The 20,890-nt window shown below is 31.5% G+C and overlaps 1 protein-coding gene and 1 long non-coding RNA gene across 2 annotated transcripts in view; one reads left to right on the forward strand and one right to left on the reverse strand.

The window, feature by feature from the left end:
• The window catches only part of LOC123658275, a 101,777-nt gene extending 98,866 nt beyond the window's left edge, over window positions 1-2,911 (forward strand). The window contains exon 9 of the mRNA XM_045593712.1: window positions 2,804-2,911. Within this exon, the coding sequence (XP_045449668.1) occupies window positions 2,804-2,911 (108 nt within the window). The remainder of the gene's footprint in view (window positions 1-2,803) is intronic.
• A 2,620-nt stretch (window positions 2,912-5,531) lies between these two features.
• LOC123658376 lies at window positions 5,532-16,791 on the reverse strand. The gene is made up of 3 exons (XR_006743864.1): window positions 16,648-16,791; window positions 16,255-16,262; window positions 5,532-5,543 (listed from the first exon to the last, which is right to left on the reverse strand). It is a non-coding gene; the product is annotated as an uncharacterized LOC123658376 (long non-coding RNA).
• Between the last annotated feature and the right edge of the window lie 4,099 nt (window positions 16,792-20,890).

Consider the following 20,890-nt stretch of genomic DNA (forward strand, 5'->3'; position numbering starts at 1 on the left):
CCATAATTATAAAACTGAACTAAGAAGTATTTAGCACATCATTGTAGGGTGTACTTAACACTCGAACAACTTTGAATGAAGCGCCAAATTTTCGTCCAATATTATAAATACGGAAGGTAATTTATTCAGCGCTGAATTTTAATTTTATTAGGTTACATTCCATTTCTTTTTTCTTTTTGTTTTAATATTTATAATGGGACAGGGAAAAAGTCTTTTTGTATTTTGTACTAAAAAGTTGCAATAAAATCTTTTTGCTTGTTTTGTTTGTATCTGGCTGGTTTTGATATCATGAAAAGGTGACATTTTAAAAATTAAATTAAAAAACAAATAAAGTTTTCCGCCACTTTTCATTTGTTTTTCTGTCGGCCAAAATGGATGAATCCAACGAATAAGTTTGGCCAAAATGGATGAATCCAACAAATAAGTTTGGTACATTTTAATGTTTTACTTTAAAAAGGGAAAAATACGACTCAACTCGGTCAATATTCTAGCCATGTAAATTTGTACAATGTAAAAATATGTGAATACAATATAAATGAAAGTTTTGACTTTCAGAATCCTAATTAGTTTCAATGTTTCATGTCACATGTTTGTTTTTTTTTCGTTTTTCGCACCAGTTGTTGTACGTATTCACCTGGGATCTTACTTTTTTTGTTACATTTCTTGTTGGTTAGTAAATTGCAGTTCTCTAATGTCGCCCAGTGGTTGAAATTCGACCATAATTAATATAAATTATAAGTTTGAACATTATTAAGGTTATATTGTCAAAGACTATACTTTTATAACAATAAACAAAAGAGTAAAAATACGCGTGTGTGTCAAATACAGGGTAGTGTGTATGAATGTTTTTTCTCAATAAAATAATATAATATAATTTAAAAAAACTAACATTCTGCACTCTATGTAAACCCTAACTCTGTGTGCGAAATTTCATACTCTTCCGTCTGCATAATTTTCATAAAAAGGGGTACAAAGTTTTTGCTTCACATATTAATGTATGGAAGATGAAAAATCTGAATTAAAAAAAAATTCATTGATTTATATCTTCTTTCTAGTTGGTTAATCAAAAATGAAACAAATATTAAAAATGGACTAATACAAAATTAAATAGTCTTAAAAAACATTAATTTTCTTCGATACAATATAATAAATAATAAAATATGATATAATAAAATATTATATTGTGTTTCCGTGGATTTTTAAATTTTAACTCAATTGACCGATTTTAGCAATAAGACAGCCGTTGTTCTCGTACATATTTCTTTGTTTATTATAATTTTCATTTATTTTTATTACCTCTCAATAACTATTAAATCGTCTCTAGAATAGAGAAGATTGAAAAAGTCACATATATTAAATAAAGTATAATATGAAGATTTAAAAATAACCCTGAGACATATAACTAATAACCCTTTAACCTATATTTCATATTATTGTCTGTATTATATACAAAATAAGACAAAGTACACAGATAACAGAAATGAATCCTTCCAAACAACATTTCTTATTACATTCGCTCCAGGCATCTAGACAATTCTAATAAAGGTTGGATCAAATTGACAGTCTATTTTTTATATTTATACCGGTTATTTATTATGTTTGTAGATACAAAATTGAAAAATTAATTTCGATATTTTTTTCGATACATTTTCTTGTTTATTGCTATCGGGACTAGATTTTCCACATTATTGGGTATTGTTGTTTTCGTGTAAGAATCTTGTTATTGACTTTTTTTTAGACTACCCGAATATCTAGTGAATTAAACAATAATTTTATTACTTGATTGTGCAAGAGATGATAGGTATTATTTGCCAATTTCAAAACACGATTATTACATTCGTATCGTGATTCAGACGTACACACTTAGCGTTAGTACTTACTTAGTACCCTCGTACAACTTTTAACTCGATATAACGGAATTATATTTCAATAAATCCTAAAAGATACATTCTTGACATGAAATACAGGTTGTAATTTTTTTATCTAATATATAAAATTCTCGTGTCGCGGTGTTTGTAGTTAAATTCCCCCGAAACGGCTTGACCAGTTCTCTTGAAATTTTGTGTGCATATTGGGTAGGTCTGAGAATCGAACAACATCTATTTTTCATCCCCCTAAATGTTAAGGGTAGTCCACCCCTAATTTTTTTTAATTTTTAGATAAATTATTTATTTTTTATTTTGTTCTGATTTGACGTTGAAAAATACATACAACTTTAATTTTCACCCTCCTACCACCAACCACTATTTTTAAATAGCGTTTAGCGGCAAACAACGTTTGCCGAGTCAGCTAGTACCTATATATATTTAAGTAAGCAGAGAAATGTAGAAATTAAAAAAAAGTAGTGTTGCAGACAGACGAATTCAGATGTCTTAGTAATAAAATTTTATTAATCTTTGGATAGTCATTGCGCTATTTCTTCCTCAAGAGCAATGCATAATTGTAAGATACAAGGAATTGTTAAAGCTAGCAGCTGACATTCTCGGATATTTCTATTAGATATATGGAAAATAGTCGTAATCTGGTTCCATTTGTTTGTGTTTTGCGTGTTGCCCACATTCCCAACACATCCCAACTTTACGCCTTTATCATTCATCTATGGCATAATTAGTTGATTTGGACATCACATATTGTCATGATGTCGCGAAAACCAAATGCTAATGTCAATTAATATATTTTATTAGACAGAATGTCTGTGTCAAAATGTATAGGTAGGAATAAACTTGATAGTACAATTATATTAGCATAGATTAAAAAATACATATGCAATTTCAAAATGTCAAACCTTTTTTTATACTAACAGGGCGACTTGGAACAAATGGTCCTTGTACCGAAAGCCGGTCAAGCTCACAAGCAGTGCTCAAGTCAAGTGACAGGGATAGCTCCCATCGTTACACCGCTGGACATTTGAACGGTAAACTAGTTATTATATTATTATAGTACTAATAACTCATATTTTGTATTAAAATACAATTAACAATGAAATGTATTATATTTTAATTAATTAACTTAGATGTTTCTTTATAATGTATTTATTTAATGGCTTTAAATGTAACCATTCAAAATTTTTTATTTGAATATTACTCATTAATATAAAAGATGAAAAACTTTTTTTTTTTTTTTTTTTCTCTCTTCAAATGTCGTTGCTTATGAAGTATGATAAGATTTCAATGAAATAAATTTTAAACTTTGTAAATTAAAATGAAGGGCTTTGAAATTGTATATAAAAATTACTAAATTTAATTTAATTTGTAGATAAGTCGAAAAATTTTAATAATAGTACTTATTGTTTGCTGGTATGTATTGAAATATTGTATTATTATTATTATTTACTGTAAAAGTTTCACATTTAACTAACTTTGAAATAGCATTTTTGCTATGTAAAGATACTTGTCTTAAATGTAAAACAATTAAGTTTTTTCTTAGTTGCTTGAAAATAAAAATTTAAGTTTTAATAAGTCTTATAGATACAACACTCGAAAAAAAAAACAAAAAGTGATAAAAAAACACTAGAAAAAAATTATTGGTTCTGTTTAAAAATGCGAATAATTCCAAAGATATTTTTGATCATCACGTTAATAATTTTGGGTACTTTGATTAAGTAAAATTTAGGTGTGTGGTCATATCTTGATTCAATCCCTTACATATGTAAGTCATTTACTCTACCTTTTTCTAATTTAATAGGTTATTTTCACGTTACAAATACAAAATATAGTTTGAAGATTTAATTTCATAAATTAAGAAATGCTACGAGTGCTTAGAAAATGTTTAATAATTTACTTACATAGAAATTTATATTTAACGTAATTAATATAAATGATACACTGTTTATAAAGTTATTTGGCCTAAAGTGTAAATAAAATTTAAAGTAGTGAGAATCGTAGGTTATATAGAAATAAGGTTCATTATTAAAAAAAACTTTACAGCGTATATAAGTACTTCATTATTTTCAATGTATAATAAAGTAGACAGGATATAATATCTAATTATTTAATTTATAAAAATTTACAATAAGCATGAACTGTATTTATATTTGTCTTGAATAATTAAAGAGGATATGCTGTACATGAATTGTTGTTTTTTTTGTAATATTATATATTATATATAACTATATAACAGATGGACAATTTCATACAAAATCTTCAAACCTGTTTAAATTGTCGAATTTGTCTATCGCCACTCATTACGTATTAAAATTTACCTTAATAATTCAAGGTTGAGGGGTAAGTAATTGCTGTTTCGTCGCTGCAAAATCTCGAGAAAAGGTCTGTCATTTTTAACATTTTAATTAAAACCGTTTATATGTTTATTTGCTTTAAACATATTTTTAATCAGCCTTAACATCATTGCATTTTTAATAATGAGTAACAATGAATATTTAGTACTAACAATTGCTTTAATTATAATAATAATAATAATTATTATTATTATTAATATTTATTTCAGATTTATATCCATAAAATAAAATTTTAAAACAGACACAGATTGTTAGTCGGTCTTTTGTGTAGCTTTTTGTACCTTTTGTTTATTACAAAAAACTTATTTTAAATTTGTCTGTCATTCTTTAAAAAAACTAGAGTGTGACACTAAACATAACGACACAACGAAAAACAGCTGACTGTATTTTTCTCGCTCGGGTGAAGTCGGCGGTCCCGAGTTCACCCGATGGAGCCTTTCATTTCAGAGCGTGCCTTACTACATACGAAAAAAAGTGTCTGCGGTGCTGTGCTAAAATAAATTATCACTTTTAAATATTTTGTTGTCAAAAACAACATTCTATTCACTGCACATAAACTACCAGTATTAGTATCAGTAACAATACCAATAGCAGTACCAGTAGCAGTAACAGTATCAGCAACAGTAAAAAATATTTTTTAGCACCAGTATAATACTAGTAAGTCAACGAAGTACATTTAGTGGCTCATGTGTACTCCACGAAACTGTTAACAGCTTTCCAAATTTATGAGACGCCAGAGTCCTAGCGATCATAAGTAATTTATCACGCACAAATACACCCAGTGACAGAGGGTTGATAGTATATTTTCTTTTTAACCAACTTCAAATAGGAGGACGTCCTCTATTAAATTTTTTATGTTACTTTTTTGTGTTTACTAAGTGAACCGATATCGATGATTCTTTTTTTTTATCGATAACTGGTGCTTGTCACGTGGTCACACATACATTTAATCAAGATCCAATTAGCACTTTTTGTGTTATCTTTAATGATGTGTACTTACTTGACTATTTTTTCGTCTACCTACGTTGTATTACTTGTCGATGTAATTGATGTCGATTTTTTTTTTCGTTTGCTAGTAAACCCAACTATCGATGAAAGATAACGATAAAATTTTGTAAAGTTAGCATTAAGATAATGCAAAATACTTAATAAAACATAAAGAATATTATTCATGTCATATTATAGTGATTAAGCAGACTTCTTAGTAAATTTCCGCACAACTTTTACCTAATTATTTATGGCACATCCATTAATTACATCCATTATTTCCATTATCCATTTATTACATTATTGTAGTAAAATAAACCTTTTAGATAATATATAGTAGTGAAAATATAAATCATATCTCTTCAGGAGAACGATTTTAATATTCAGAAATTTGTAACTTAGACATTTTTTTTTCTTTATTTATTCTATATTTCCTCAACATTTATTTTTCATGATTTTAAGGACGACTATATTTTCTTATAATTCTTCTATAATTCACAAAAGAATTATTAAAATCAGTTCAATATTTTAAAAATGTATCAATCATAGACGCTATTTAATGAATAAATTATGAATACGATATCTTACCAAATTAAATACCTGAACTAAACAACTCAGAGCACAGAAGGAAATATCCTGCTCAAATTCTGGAGCAGCCCGACTGGAGAAGTAATTAGACCTTACAGAAGATCACAGCTAAATAATACTGCTTTCAAGCAGTGTTTTGTTCCTATGTTGAGTAAGGTCACAAGGGTCCCTAGGGGGTTTGGAGGCACGCGCTTGCGATGTTTGTAGCGTTGCAGGTGTCTACAGGCTACGGTAATTTTTTATAATCAGGTCAGCTGTACTCCTATTTTTCCGATCTAGTTGTATAAAAAAATACATATTTGAATCAAATAGCTCGGTAATATTTTGTGTGAAAAAATTACTTGAAATCTAAGAATTAAGCTGGTGGATAACTTATCATTTACCATTTACGTTCACTCGGCTGTATTTTTTGTATAATCAAGATATATTTAGATCTATTTCCATGTTTATTTAATAAACAAAATTATGCATAATGGAGTAGGAGAGCTTTATATTTTAGACATAATTTCTTCTTATATGAGCTATTTAGTATGATCTTCATAAGTAACGTTAACAGTATAACAACTAAAAAGGACATTACCTTACAATTTTTGCTATAACATATATAAATGGGCTTGTTGTTGGCACTTAGTTTTAAACAGTCTAATTTAATATGTATTTAAAACGTAAAACTACAAATATCAAATGTTAACAATATTATATCATCCATCACATATTAATGAAATAATCAAATTAAATTAGTCTTAAATAGCTTAATTTAATTTACATTAATTTTAAAAGCCTAAAATTACTATTATTAAATTACGAGTATTATTAACGTTTCATCGTCCATTTAGACTAAATCGTTATCTGAGCTATTATATAAAATGTTGCATCAAAGTAAAATAGAGATATAAAATCAAATGAATACATAGCATCTGACATTATTACTTCCTGTGATTCATTATTAGAGGTAAATCACTGCCAGAGTTGCTGCAGTCAGAAGATATGGCTGCAACACAATCGTTAGTCAGTACAACATGACTGGCAAGTTGCCAACCAGCAATACAACCTCAAAGCAACTGTGTGAAACGATAACAGAAAGTGGGCAGTAAGAATCGTATAATATTTTATTTTTGTGTCAGATATTTTATTTAATTCGATTTCTTTCTAAATCTGTCTATAAATAAAATTGAATGGTTTTCATTCATCTAGGACGTCAAAAAGCGTACGGCTCACGTGACGGTAAGCGTAAAAACATCGCAAGTGCGTTGCCAACTCACCCTCTAATCGCCCAGAAGCTCTAATACTCGTATTAGTGTTATTCAATGTTCGTGCACAAATTACAAGTGACTGCACAAAATTGTATAATTCTTATTTTTGTGTTCATTTTCGTCAAATATAATTTAAAAAAAATGGTGCAAAATTCGCCAGGGCAACTAGTGTTAGATATATTATATAGTCCTAGAGGCTAACATAGTTCGAGCGAACCGATATTATATTGACGGATTGAGGATATTGACGGTTAAAACTATCGGATCAGTTCATACATTGTTGCAAATCTTTATATCTATAGAGACTGTTTTTTTTTTTAAATTTACCATTCACAGCTTAAAACCTGAAGTTCCGATGTATACTTTAATTTACATTGGAAGATATACTTATTAAATTTTACGTAATTGAGTCATTTCGTTATATCGATATGCCTTATCGAGTAATGTTTATTCCTTTCGTAAAGTGATCGTAAAACTCTGGCGATCGTCCAACTCGCGCAGTTTCATTTCTGAATGCAAGAGCTTATTGAGAACATAGTTCAACTTTCGTACGAACGTTGCTAATTTAATGCCTTCCAAAATTGTAATAGAAAACGTCAGTTACAGAACTAGGTTTAAATTAATTTAGTTTTCGTCGTTTCACACAAAACACAAAGAAAAATCATCGAAAAATATCATATTTCACACTTAATATTTTATACAGCATTCGAAATTACTTCTTTTTTTTAATTTTGAACTTTCAAAATTATATTTTAACTTACAAGATTATTTTATCTAAAAAAAGTTATATTTTGTTTCAATTTTGGAGCAGCTCAACTAGCGAAGTGCCTCAATCTTACAGAAAAGCAACAGCTAAACAATAGTGATTTAAAAAAATGTAATTTCATAGTGATGCATCGCAATGGTTCAAGTTATAATTTAACTGACAATAAAAATAGATACTAAAAAGTTTTTTCAAAAGATTTTACCCAGTCCGTCAGTCAGTCAGTCAGTTCAGCCTATTGCAGTCCATTGCTGGACATAGGCCTCCCCAAGTTCGCGCCAGACATCCCGGTTTACTGCAATCCTCATCCAGCCCAGACCAGCAATCTCCACTCTGTCCACTCAGGACCCGTCTGCTCCAACGGCCATCGGTCCTGCAAACCGATGACCAGCACTGCCACTTGAACTTGTTAATTATGTGGGCTATGGCGGTTACTGTCGTTGTCTCACGGATAGTGTTATTTCTAATCCTATCTTTGAGAGAAACCCCAAGCATAGCACGTTGAGCGACTTAATTAATGGGGGTTTTTGCCCATAGTCAATGTTGATGATCAAGGTTGATGACCGCAGGGCGGGCTTTGTCGCACTGAAGACGCCGCCCGTCTTCGGTCTGTGTATTTAAAAAGCCAGCTGTAGGATGGCTATCCAGCCATTGGTCGGCTTCACTAGTTCCAAAGATTTTAATATTTAATATTAATAGATTTGTATAATATTTTAAATTGTTTAACTTACATTTAACTCACACTATTACTTCCTTTAAAAGTAGTAAACGTAATCCCATCATTTATTTAATAAAAAATATAACACATCGAAATTCCTGTACCATACATTAAAAGCTATCTTTAAGAAATTCTCACATCACCGAGTTGTCTCACGTGCGCCTCATAAATATAGACAGATTTGGAAGGCTTCCGCAGAAAGTTCTTCTTCTTTTTTTATATAATTTTTTTTATTTATTTAATTTGATACATATATATTTTATTTTATGCTTTTTTAATTCATTTTATTTTTAGTACTATATCAATTGTATTTTCTCTATATAAGTACTTGTATATTATATCTTAATACATATATTTATATTTATATTCCTAATATTATGATGCTTAACAATAGTGGTACTTTTATTTCCGATGAAGACAGTAGTTATCTTTCCTTGAACTCATCTTCAGATGAAAGTTTTCATAGTGCTTCATTTCCTTTGAATAGTGTTCTTAACTCTAAATTTTCCTCTTTACAGAAAAATTTTAATGTCGTACATATAAATGCGCAAAGCATCCCAGCCCATTATCCCGATCTCTTAACCTCATTCGATGTTGCGAATATCCATGCTGTACTTGTTTCTGAGACATTCCTTAAACCATCTTTACCTTCTACTTCTTTCGCAATCCCAGGATTTCACCTTATTCGTAACGATCGAACTGGTAAGGGGGGAGGTGGTGTAGCTATTTATCTGCGTAGCCATATACCTTTTTCGATCCTACACCAATCGCCTTCAGCATACTCCGAATCATCAGAACATATTTTCTTGGAAGTGTTATTTGGTAAACTAAAAGTTCTCTTGGGAGTATTCTACTCTCCGTCACTCCAAATAAACTACTTCCAATCTCTTGAAAACCTACTAGAAACGTATACTCCTACTGTCGATCAAACCATCATCATGGGTGATTTTAATACCTGCTTGGCTAAGGATGACCCGCGTGCTAAGAAACTTAAACATATAATCTCCAGCTCTAATCTATCTATACTGCAAACTAATCCAACACACTTTTTCCCTAATTGCTCACCCTCACTTCTCGACCTCATGATAGTTTCCTCTCCAGAACTTGTTTGTGTGCATGGCCAACTCTCAGCGGAAGCGTTTTCATATCACGATTTGGTTTATCTGTCATATAGGATCCGACCTCCCAAGATGAAACCCACCATTATCATGCGCCGCTCTTTCAAAAACTTTAATAAATCCAACTTCATAACAGATTTGAGTGGAATTTGTTGGGACGTGATTCTGAATGCTACATCTATAGATGAGAAACTTAGCATTTTCAATTCTCTACTTATTGAGCTTTATGACAAACACGCTCCCCTCAGGCCTATAAAACTCAAGCATCTCCCAGCTCCCTGGATTACTGAGGATATAAGAGCTCTGATGAACAAACGTAATGCTGCGAAGTCTAAATATAAATCAAAACCTAACGACAATAACCTAAATAAGTACAAGTGTTTACGGAATAAATGCAACAGAGTGTGCAGGGATGCTCAGAGACAGTTTGTGCACGCATCTGTAGATAAAAAGAGCTCATCGGAAGTGTGGAGATTCCTGCGGTCTCTTGGGATTGGGCGTTCTAAGACTGAAATTCCCCTTAATATAAACTTAAACGACCTCAACTACCACTTCTCCGGTTCCTCTATTCTGAATCCAGGCAAGGCTCAGACTGTTTCTTATCTTAAGGCACGTATCAAACCCAATCATCCTCTCTTCGAGTTCGATGAAATAACTGCGGATGATATTAAAAAACACGCATCATCTATCACATCTGATGCTATTGGCTGTGACGGTATCAGTCGCAAAATGATCACTTTGGTGCTGAATGAGATTATGCCTATCATCTGTCATATTTTCAACTTCTCCCTTACTTCCAAGACCTTTCCTAATATTTGGCGTTTTGCTAATATTATACCTATCCCTAAACTTTCTAAGCCTTCATTACCCTCACACTATCGGCCTATATCTATTCTTCCTTTCCTATCTAAAATTCTCGAACGTATCATACATTTCCAGCTTACCTTGTTCTTAACTAAGCACAATATTCTGAGTCCTTTCCAGTCTGGCTTCCGACTGGGCCACAGCACTGTGACGGCACTTGCAAAAGTATTTGACGACATTCGATTTGGAATAGACAATAAACAAGTCACCATATTGGCATTACTAGACTTTAGCAACGCATTTAATACCGTTGATCACGACATCCTTTTAGCTGTGCTAGAATCTATAAATATATCCAGCAATGTTGTAGAGTGGTTTCATTCCTATCTGTTTGGACGTCAACAGCGTATCGCTGTCGGAGATCGTTATTCCTCATATTGCCGTCTCAGTGCTGGTGTTCCCCAAGGTAGTGTGCTCTCCCCACTTTTGTTCTCTATCTTCATAAATACTGTCACCGAACTCCTTACTGTTTCCTTTCACCTTTATGCTGATGACCTGCAGATTTATTCGACAACGCCAGTTGAGAACATTGCAAAAGCCGTAGAGACATTAAACGCTAACCTGAACACTATTATAAACTGGAGTCAGTCTTTTGGTCTATCAGTCAATGCCAGCAAGTCACAGCTCTCAATCATTGGGACATCTAAGCAGTTGTCTAAAATTACTTTTAGTAACATACCGAACGTTACATTCAACGGGACCATTTTAGGCTATTCCAACGTCGTTAAGGATCTAGGTGTCATTGTGGATAGTTCTCTCTCGTGGCGTCCTCACGTCGCTGAGGTAAGCAAAAGGATTTTTGCTACCTTTCACTCGCTCAAGAGGTGGAAGAATTTCTTGCCTATCAAGACAAAGATATCTCTTGTGAATAGTTTGATGCTTCCAATATTAGACTACGCAGATGCATGTTATCCTGATTTATCGGAAGAACTGACCAATAAACTTGACCGCCTGCAAAATCTCTGCATTAGATTTATATATGGACTCAAAAAATTCGATCATGTCTCGCAGTACCGCTCAAAACTCGGATGGCTCCCAATAAAGCACCGTCGTAACCTCCATGTCGTAACTCTCCTTTATTCTATTCTTTTTCGTACGTCTTCCCCGCTATACCTTAAAGAGCGCTTTTCTTTCCTGGGTAACCCGACATTTCACCTAAATCTTCGCTCTCTAAATGATAACAAGTTAAGTTTACCTAAATATAACACGAGCACATATTCCAGTTCTTTCTCAGTAAAGGCGGTAAAACTGTGGAATGCCCTTCCTTCTAAAATCCGTCAATCCCCTACTATATCTGTCTTCAAAAATCGAGTTAAGAACTTTTACAAAACTTTGACTTGATTTCTTACACGCATACATTCGCCATTATTTTCCCAAAACGACTTATAGTTGTACCCAATTAAGTATTATTTATTTATTTATTTATTTATTTATTTATTTATTTATTTATTTTACAGGAAAACTTACAGCTAAATTACATGGATTTAAATATACAAGTAGGTACATAAAGGCCAATTAAAAGTTTCCACATATATTTATTATTATTATTATTTATTTATTTATTATATTATATACTTTTATTTATTTTTATCTATTTATACCTTTTAATGCCGTGAGTATTGCGCATGTGTGGATATATGTATAATATATGGATTGTATATATTATTTAATTATATACTATATTATATTCTTAGGCTGCACAAGCCCTTAAATTCAGCAAGCTCCTTTCTGGTGGGTTGTCTGGAAGAGATCACTAACTAGTGATAAGACCGCCCGTTGCATGCGACGTAATTATTAATTTTTTTTTTTTCCCTTTAAGCTTTATACTTATGTAATTGTTATATGTTACTGTGTGCAATAAAGTTATTTATTATTATTAAAGTTATATGTTATAAGAATTTAAGAGGAATGTAGTAGGTGTTAAATATTATGGGGAGAAAATTGGGACAATACATTTAAGGTTATTTTTTATTTATTGTTTTTTTTTTTATTATTACTCAATTTGTCTATAAACATATAATAGTTGAACACCGTGTGAAACTCAGTATATGAGAAGGGTGGTAAAAATAGTTATTATGTATGTCCAGCGTACTGTCGTCATACCGTCGTTGTCATATATCGTCTATATCAGAGCGTGCACTGTGTGGGCGCTCACAGAGCGGCGGATTCGGGATCGATTTCCACTCGGAATGGAATGCAAATGTATTTTGTTAAAATATTTTGCTCTGGTTGTCTGCCTTCGTAGGCCTCTCATCCGTTCTTCGGAGAGCACGTTAAGCAATCGTAACCGGTTTTTACCATAGACACATGATAGTGATCGTTACTCATAGTTTGGAATATATCCGCCAACCCGCAGTGGAGTAGCGTGGTGGTTTAAGCTCCAGTCCTTCTACTACATGGAGAAAGAGGCCTACGCCTAAACGTGGAATGTTACAGGTTGAATTTGTACGTACAAAAATATACATTAGTACAAAAACTATACACTTTATTGGCACTATAAATATTATTAGTGTGGAACCTTGGAAAGGGACCAAAATAACGCGCTGTTCGAAAATTATTATCGATTTTGCAAACGAGCCACAAACACGTTACTAGAGTAGACTGAGTAAGGGCAATAAGGATACTCGTAGATGGATTGAGCAGTTGAAAGTTTCCATAAAATATAGAAACCTAATGACGACAGATGACGTTTTTATTATAGTATAAGTTATTAAATTTATCTATTAATCCTAGAGGCTTACAAATATCAAGAGTCTCCAAATCATTATCCCTACGGTCAAATATATAATTACAATAATTTAAATTATAATTAAAATTGTTACAGGATGTTAGTAAAGAGATGTCTAAAGGTTGTCTCCTCAAAGTCCCTCAATATTCGTGTCGTACCCATAAGAGAGTAAATGTTAATTGTGTTTTACGTTACTACAAAATAAAGCATATGACTACGATTAATGAGAAATGTTCCATCACAACAAAATTTTATATTTACATCGCTCTGTTTGAACACATATTCTTAAAAATGGGTAGCCCAAAAATATCTATATAAATATTATGTTACAGGAAGTAATTTATATTATATAGATACTGTGCGTAGTTCAAAAATCACAAACTTATTTAAATAAAAAAAAAACATATCAAAATCAAAATAATAGAAAGGTTCTAAATAATAACGACATTATTAATGAATTATTAAACTAAGGTATTGAAATACGAGAATATATATGCAGCATAGGGCAATCATAATTATTCCACTTATAATTTGATTCACATTGAACATTTGAAATGCAAAACGTGAAGCTATTGATTCTTACCTTTATTAAAAGCAACGTTTTGAATTTTAAATCAAACAACAAAGCTTTGAACTGGGTTATGAAAGTCTGAGCTACAATTCCAAGAATATGAGACACGGCGGGTCGAGTGAGTCAAACGAGTGATATGTAGGGAAATCTGCCTTTGAATTCTCAAGTATTTTATAATATGGGATACGATTTATCGTTACGACTTTTAAATGCTTTATAAATTCATGTTGACTTTTATAAAGTTGGGCATAAAAGGAAATGAGTTTGTTCAAAATCTAGAGCAGCCTGAAAAAAATAACACCCAAGTTCGTCATGCTTGCGATGCTCCTGGAGTTGCACACTACTGTATCTGCTTAAGATAAGGCGGACTTTACACTTTTTTGCCTCTGTAGTGGTAGAACGAGAACTATAGTATATTTTCAAATATCAAGCATGTACTTTAATGTGACCGATACTCTGGGTATATTGTATACTAATGTAACACTAAATAGAGCCGTGATTTTTTTTTTGTTGTCTGCTACCTAATTAAATATTATATTATTTATTATTATTTTATACTTTATTGTACACCACAAATATATTACAAACAAAGCATAAAGACAGTTACAGACAGTGAAGTACAACGGGCGGACTTATGGCTAATTAGCCATTTCTTCCAGACAACCCATTATATACAGTATATATTAATAAAAAACGATGATGACTCCTATTAGTAGAATTTATTACTCTTTGGTTTACTCTTTATTTTATTACTTGGCGAACCAAACATGACGAAATTTTTGAAAAATATTCCAATTTCTGTCCATACGATACCAAATCGTTGCGTCGTATCGATATGGTAAATAAAAATCTTAATTAAGTAAGTACTACATGCATGAGCGTCATTCCATTCACTCAGTCTTTGTGGTAATTGTAATTCTCCGAAGGATGGTCTTATAGGTCAAAAAATATGCTGTTCTCTTACTATAAGAATAGGCACTAAATTAATCTGAAAAAAATAGGAGTATTTGCTAAACTTATACGTTTGGTAAAACGAATGAAAGAAGAAAATTTAAAAGAGTATTTTTTGTAATATTTTTATATTTGAAAAATTCGCACTTTACTAGTTATTGATTGGATAAATAATGATGCAATAGAATATAATAATATATAAGAATACTTATGTATATAAGAATATTTATGTATTCTTTTGCTCTAAAAATTTAAGTTGCTCTTACTGAACCTACGTATCTTTTATGGTTACTTGATTTGAGTTTTTTGAATCACGATTAAATAAAAATCACTTTACAAAAAAGAAGTTTTCATTGAAAAAGAAATATTTCCAAAAATGTTAAATACTGATTCCAAAAAAAAACGAACTAGCCATTATCAAAATGGCTGTTTTGTCTAATCAAAATGATAAGTAAGAATTTAACTATCTCATAATTTCCGACTAAAAAAAAAAGTCAGGCTCAACCAGATCATGTATCTGGACTGGATCAGGATAGAATGAGGCATGCCAGATTCGGCAAGCTCTATCAGGACCAGGTCTGGTCCAGACAAGGATAGCCTGATGTAAAATATAATCAAGTATTTTATTAACAAGTTCAAAATAGAAAGAATATATTTAATATTTGGTAACTCACTTACATCAACGCCGCGTTGGCGCAAAGACCACGGCGTGGTCTGGCTGTTTGTGCAGTAATTTTGGTTCTCCCCATCGAGCTTCGGAAAGCACGTTAAATAATCGCTCCCGGTTGTTATCATATACACCTGATAGCGATCGTTACTAATAGTATCCTCCATCTCATCTCAATATATCCACCAACCCGCATTAGAGCAGTGTGGTGGATTAAGTTCTGATCCTTCTCCTACATGGGGTAACAAGCCTATGCCCAGCAGTAGGATATAACAGGCTGGAGCGCACATAAACGTATGGTCGTCAATCAGTTAGATTTTTTACGTTTTTAATTATTTCTGAACATTTTTGATGTCAATTAAAAAAAATATTTTGAAATGAAGTATGTTAAATGTTTGATATAAAGTTACTCAACACTGAAAAATATTAACAAAGCAACAGGCTGACGTGTGTTGCAGCGTGTGACCGATTAACCTTTTACCTAACTCGGGAAATCGGTCGAAACATTTCTCTTCAACCGCCCGACACAGTCGACCTCACTTCAAACGCAAAACAAGGAAGGTCATATTTATTTAATTTTCATTTTTATATAAAATGAAACACGAACTCGTTTATTCATGTGTGTTTCAATTTCTACTAAGTTGGACATGATTACTGGAAATGTGCAAACCATGTGTAAATTAATTAATTGAATATTTTTATTTATTTATATTTCGTGTCAAATAATATTAACGATCCCAATAAAAATTGTGTAAAATTTATACTGAATTAATCATTCTTGCTGAGTAAGTGATCATGTGAATAATTACATACAGTCCTTCTAAAAATCTAGAAAAAGGAAAAAGAAAAAGACGTGCGTCTTGTTCTATTTTCTGTATATTTATGACGTTTACTTATTTATTTTTTTGTGTAAATCTATATAAATGAAAATTAATTGTGTGGACATGCATAACTTCCGAGCAACTGTACAAAATTGGCTTATTCTTCAATTCCTTCATTGTCATTGTTGTTATGAAGACAGGGTTTGAGTATAAAAAACGATATAAGTATATTATTTATTACTTATTCATACTTTATTGTACACCACATCTAAATTTTACACATTACACATATTTGCTACGAATCGCGCCATCTTTTGATGAAGTGAACAAACCAAAACATAGGAATCGGTATGAAGTAGCAGCGGACGGCGCGCCCACTACGTTCAATTTATTATAAATTCGTTATATTTCGTTAATCATTCTGTACGCGTTAATAATTTAAAAATTTGAAAGTTATCAAAATTACTGTAAAAATCAAGGAAATACGTTTGGTATTAGTATTAGTCTTACATCTTATTTATTCAGGAACAATATTTTAAAACAGTTACAGACTATGAAGTACAATGGGCGGATAGTTATTTAGCCATTTCTTCAAAACAACCCTAGTAGGAAGTATCCTTCCGTTTATATCGTCATGACGTTAGATGGGCAGCAGCGTTTTCGGCGCGACAAATCCATCCCTGCGGTTACCAACCTGCCTGCCCAGCGTGGTGACTATGAGCAACACACATGAGTTCACGCCATTTTTGGCGCGAACTTGTGGACACCTGCGTCCGACAGTGGACTGCGATAGGCTGAAGTGACTAATAATAGACAAAACTAATAATGTACATAATAAAATCTTAGAGAAAAATATATTACCACAAAAACATCGTTCATGTCATCTCTAGTTTAAAATAGTGATCTTATGCATACTTCTTATATACCAGTAGTGACTTAGCCTCTTATATATAACGGCATTCCATAAAGCTTCAACAGTAAATGACTGTCTGAAAACTTACTTTTGTGTATCGGCAAGTTTACTACATCAGTATCCCTCAGATATTCAAATTTATCTCTTAAGTAAGTCGGAGCCTTTGGATTAAATAACACACAATACAGTAGAGAAAGAATATGCAGGTTCCGGCGAGAGCGTATAGAAAGCCACTTAAGCTTTAATCGAAATTCGGAAACATGCTCGAATTTTCGAAGGCAAAGTATTAACCGGATTGCAAAATTTTTTTGTCACTCAAGCTTATTAAGTTGGTTCTTGGTCTATTAAGATAGCTTGCTCTGCATAATCACAGATCATATTAATTCATTGTTCAGCTGATATAATAAAAATATACAGTGCCAAATATATGACAGGAGAAAAAATTTATTGCATACAATAGTCTATAATTATAATTAATTATAATTAATTATAATTAATTATAATTATTATAATTAATTATAATTATATTTAGATCACGTTTTGCGTGATACAAAATTCCTAGCCCAATTTTTTATTTGACTTTGTTTAAGTGGACGAAATACTTCGATAGACTCGTTCCGCGTGATAGCGCGTAAGCATGGCTATAATTTAGTAAAATATTCTATGAGAAAGAGTTCGTTTTTATATGCAGTTCTTTAGTTATATGCGTATATAATATTAGTATTAATATTTAAATTTATCGATGTTTTTTGGTCTCAGAAAAATATTATTGTGTAGTTATGCAGAAGTACCTTGCAAGAGAAGCCCGCATAAGTAAAATTTGGAACGCGATCTACAGCATCAATAGCACCGCCGTTCGAACGAACGCAGTTAGGAGCCGAACAGCTTATATAGCTAGCACTGGAGATTGTTCCAAGGCTGAGTCAACTTAAGTGACCACGATATGCTAATTTAACTACATCAGGTTACTGCTCACATCACAGATCAAAAAAAATCTCAATTTGGTAATATTAACTCTACAAAACAATTTTTATACAAAGCCACACTTTGATTCATTAAATATTATGCGGTCGTTTTCAATAATTATTTTTCGGATTCCAGACAAGCGTAGCTACTAACAGAATGTAGTCTTTCATAAACTTATAAAAGATACCAAATAACAATGCTCGTTTTCATATAGGTGGTGGAGAATTATTCGCATCACGTAAACGCTTTAATTGGAATTCTCGAAGAGATTTAGGCATTATAAAGGCAGATTGACGTCAAATAAATCATTGTGTTGCTCCGCCAATTTCATTTTAATGAATAAATGGAACATTTTTCTTAAAAATTTCACTAATCACTTAATAAAACTATTCTTATTTAGATATTCAATTAATTCAATAAAAAGTTACAAAAGAATAGTTAATGTGATACCCAATTATTTGCAACATTGTCGCTAGCGCTTATATAAAGAGTAGCAAGACAATTTATTCGTATATAACATAATTTCTAAACAACCGTTGTACAAGACTAAGTGATGTCTTAGTTATACCATTATTGATTTTATTGTTTTGAAGCTAATCTAATAGATTTAATTAAATATATTATATACGGTTATCTTCAAAAGTTCTTATACACCATTGAGTTACTTGAGTTGTTAACTGACAAATCAACTGACTGATTAAAACGAAAATTCAAATTTAAAATTAGCCCAGGAAATAAAAGACATTAGCATAAAAATACTACCAAGTCATAGTTACAAATCAAGTTAAACTGACTGAATGTCAGCTACTAAAGTTTTATTTTTATTTTATTTTTTAAATCACAATGATCCAGTATACAAGAAACTTAAATATCTTGAGAGAAATTATGAGATGTGTAAATACATAAAAATAGCCGTGAAGAAGTTAAAGCCTTTGTGCAGAGATGTAATATTTAGTCTGCCACAGTAAAGTGCAATACATGTGAAGAAAAATGTTTTTAACTAATTTATATTTCATGATGTTATTATAGTTACTGTATATATTTAACTAAAAATATTCTCGAAAAAAAAAAAAACGTGTTGCGTGCCTCATTTACCACTCAGAAAAATAGCGATTCAACGGGGAAATGCTGAATTGTCACCATTCCGTGTTGTCGTGATTTTCGAGCTTCTCGTGTGTAAGATTTATTTGTACATCTTCTAATATATAAAATTCTCATGTCATGGTGTTAAACATTGAACTCCTCCGAAACGGCTCGACCGATTTTAATAAAAAATTGTGGGCATATCGGGTAGGTCTGAGAATCGGCCAACATCTATTTTTCATACCCCTAAGTTATAAGGGGGGGGGGAATAAGCGGGTTAATAACATATATGGACACCTTCGACCGCATCGTCACTTAACATCAGGTGAGATTGTGGTCAAATGCCTGCCTATTTTACAAAAAAAAAAAAAAAAAAAAAATGGCAAAGACACGTTTGCGGCGTCAGCTAGTCTATACAATAAACGTTATGGGTAATACATAAAGTATTAACTATATGAGATTATTTGCAAAAGCAGACAAATGTAATCTGCAAGAAAAGAAGTTTCTTAAGTTAGTTAATATTGCCTTCAATTTAAAACAAACTACTGTAGTACAGGACGACAAAATTTAAACTTATAATTCGGCCTTGGTGAGCCAGAACGGTGGTTTCGTAACTCATAACTTTTAAGACCTATTATGAATACTGCCTAAATAATGAGAGAACTCGTTTCACTATAAACTTTATGAGGCCGAATGATGCCGAGGTATTTTAATCTATAAACTAAAATTGCACCTCTGCGTTTTCATTGCACTTATTCGTTATAAAACTGACCAGTAGTTTAATTAAAAATCGTTATGTCTTTGGTTTTATCTATACTTGGAATTTATGTTTTATAGTTGATCTTTTTTATTGTTTCTCTGTTTATGAACAAGTTTTTATTACGTTTCTTGATACGTAAAGTTTTCATTACCATAATTAAGTTATTTTAATAATTGTGTTTGCTGGCAAATCAAAAAAAAAACCGACTTCAATTACATCGACAAGTTATATAACGTAGGTAGACGAAATAATAGTCAAGTAAATACGCATTGTATCAAGTCCCGTCTTATTAGGGCTGAAGGTCACCGTGAAAACTAAAACCTACTATCGTGTTTATCACAACCGAAGCAGGTTATTATATACAAAATTTTGCGTCATTTATGTAAACAATGATTAAAATGTAAAATATTTTGTAATGTAAATTTACTTATATTTAACCCAGATATGCACTAATTCTAAAGACGTATATACACGCAGATGTGTCGTACTGTTTTGTATAAGTTAAAGTAATCATTCACTTCCCGACTTTGTGTTACTCTACACTGAATATTAAAGAAAATATCGCCATATACGACAAATTGCATTGACAATGATCGATCTTGTAAACACCAGTTTGTAAGTGATACTTTTATGAGGAGACTTTTATTATTTTTATAATCAAAAATATATCTTTATTTTAGTGTCATGTTTGTATTGTACATATTACAGGTTTTGCCAGTGAGGGATTTTTTTTGCTGACTTAATTATGTGTGTACTAAGTATATTGCTTGGTTCAAAAATAGTTTTACTGATAAAGGGATGTGGATTTAATGACCTTGTATTTAATGAACGATTTGACTTAGTAATATTTTTTTAAATAGTTTTTGAATGAGTAACTTTTGTGTTTCCTAATTTTATTTTAT

This window comes from Melitaea cinxia, chromosome 12 (genome assembly GCF_905220565.1).
Source record: "Melitaea cinxia chromosome 12, ilMelCinx1.1, whole genome shotgun sequence".
Taxonomy (NCBI): Eukaryota; Metazoa; Arthropoda; class Insecta; order Lepidoptera; family Nymphalidae; genus Melitaea; species Melitaea cinxia.